Here is a 2,016-nt window from a genome sequence, read left to right as displayed (position 1 = left end):
CAGTTTAATAGAACAAAGTGTTCTTGCATTGAGGGAGTACAACCAATGATTTTATGGATAATTTGCATAGTAGCTTGCCTTAAGTTACACATCTGTTCAATGAAGTTGTGATTTCAGGGACAGTCTGTTCCAGAATGAGGGTTCTTCACAATTCTCCGCAGCTGCTCAGTGCCCTCTCTGGGAGTTTACAAACCTCTTGGAGCCATGCTGTTAATTCCACGTTGATCACTCAGTTCTCTCGCGCCGAGCTGCCTTGAATGTCACCTTTCTAGTCAGAGGCTCCCTTTGACCTCTGTGTGCCTTTGCTGGACTCACTTGTGACTGCTCCATTCTACATCGATCTCTGTACTGGGTCCATAATGAGTGTGTTCCTGTTGCCATACACCATTTCTCCCGTGTCCTAGCAAAGCTGTTGTTTCCTTTTATCCTTTGGAGGGTGCCCTATGCTCCTCTTACACAGACTTGGACAAAACCCGTGCTTATTGAGGTGACTGGCATTGCCAGCATTCAGCGTACTGCCACAGCCATAGTGGGCTGGGCCGCTACTTAAGTTTATTGCCACTTGTGTTTTTCCATTGGGTTTTTTTTTTTTGTCCTGCTTCCTGGCAGTTGGTGGAGTATGGAGATTAAGACTGCTGTCCTCTCCACTGTGTCCCAAATAATACTCTGGCCACAACATTAAATTGGAAAATATCCCCAAAGTCTGGGAACAATTTGTTTTGGTGAGCTAGGTAGCAGGCATGTCTGAATAGTGGCCAACGCCTATATTCTAGTTTATTTACAGAGCTTCTATTACTTGTTTGGAAGACTGGGAGGGAGAAGAGTGAAACTAAGAATCAAATGTCCCTTACTGTATAAGCTCAGAGGCCACTTTCCATTGTGTTGGTGAATAGGTGACAGAAAGAAGGTAATATTTGCTCTGTTTCTCAGTGTTCAGGAATTCATGACCTTTACAAGTCAGCTGATTGTGGAGCGCTCAGTGAAAGGCAGCCGAGCATCTGTCAAAGAACAAGGTAAGGAGCAGCTATCTCCGGAGTTCCTCACCTGACGAGGGCTGCGATGCTGCAGGCCCTATGCAGCCCACAGAACCCTCAGCATGCTGACACCGATGAAGCAAACCGTCACTTCCTGGGCGAACATCTAGCTTGTCATCTGTCCCCCCACTTCCTTCTGCTACCTGTGCATAGTATTGTGCTCACAGTTGAAGCCTGGGGTTCCTGGGCAAAATCCCGCCCCCCCCCCCTCCCAGCTTAGATTCACTTAAGATGAAGGTCTAATTCTCTTGGACCACTAAGCATCTTCCTATTGTATTGCCCCTTCTCCCTTCTGAATTGCAGACCCCTCAGGAAAGCATTTGCAGCTAGAGTTTTCTGAGATAACCTACCATTCTGGGCTCCTTAGATTAAAAAAATTTTTTTTTAATTATGAATCTGAAAATCAAATTATTTTTCCTGTTTATAATTTCCTTTTCATAACAATTTTCTTGGGGTAACATTTTGTTGTTGCTTATTTTAGAGGTATATGTTACACAGATAGATTTAGGAAAGATATATATGAACTCTATCAAACAACAAGGGTGAGGTACCCTGGCCTTCAGTCAGTGTAGGAAGTTACTATACTGGTATATTAATTATAGGGCAAAGCAGTATTAAAATTGAGTATCTCATAAATGAGTCATGATGCATTTAAATATTTTCTTAATACTTGTTGAGTCTGGGTCTGCCTTTATAACTTTATCTTTCTTAAGACGTGGACCTCGGCTTTTTAGTTTCTGTGGAGTGGGAGGCATCTGTCTGGTTGTTTGAGTCGTAATTTCCGTGAGAATGAGAACAGTGTCTGGAGAGCATGGTGGTAAATCTCTGAATCGCCCTCCTTCCTATTCTAGTCTTTTATCTTTTCTGCTTTAAGAGATTCAGAATCTCTTTCTCTCCTCTTTTATTTGTTAGCTAGTTGTTATGCACTGGACTGTTTTGGATCAGATTCTTGTTAAGTTCTTAGTAGTAAGTTGTAATTCTT

General features: G+C 42.7%; 1 protein-coding gene across 1 annotated transcript in view; it reads left to right on the top strand.

Annotated features, from left to right (window-relative positions):
• YKT6 (YKT6 v-SNARE homolog) overlaps window positions 1–2,016 on the top strand; it is a 15,397-nt gene that overhangs the window by 2,541 nt on the left and 10,840 nt on the right. The window contains exon 2 of the mRNA XM_004708069.2: window positions 931–1,013. Within this exon, the coding sequence (XP_004708126.1) occupies window positions 931–1,013 (83 nt within the window). The remainder of the gene's footprint in view (window positions 1–930; window positions 1,014–2,016) is intronic.

The sequence above is a fragment of the Echinops telfairi genome, unplaced genomic scaffold (genome assembly GCF_000313985.2).
Source record: "Echinops telfairi isolate 266 unplaced genomic scaffold, ASM31398v2 ScPeMD7_7;HRSCAF=31, whole genome shotgun sequence".
NCBI lineage: Eukaryota > Metazoa > Chordata > Mammalia > Afrosoricida > Tenrecidae > Echinops > Echinops telfairi.
This window is presented reverse-complemented; position numbering and strand designations above follow the sequence as displayed.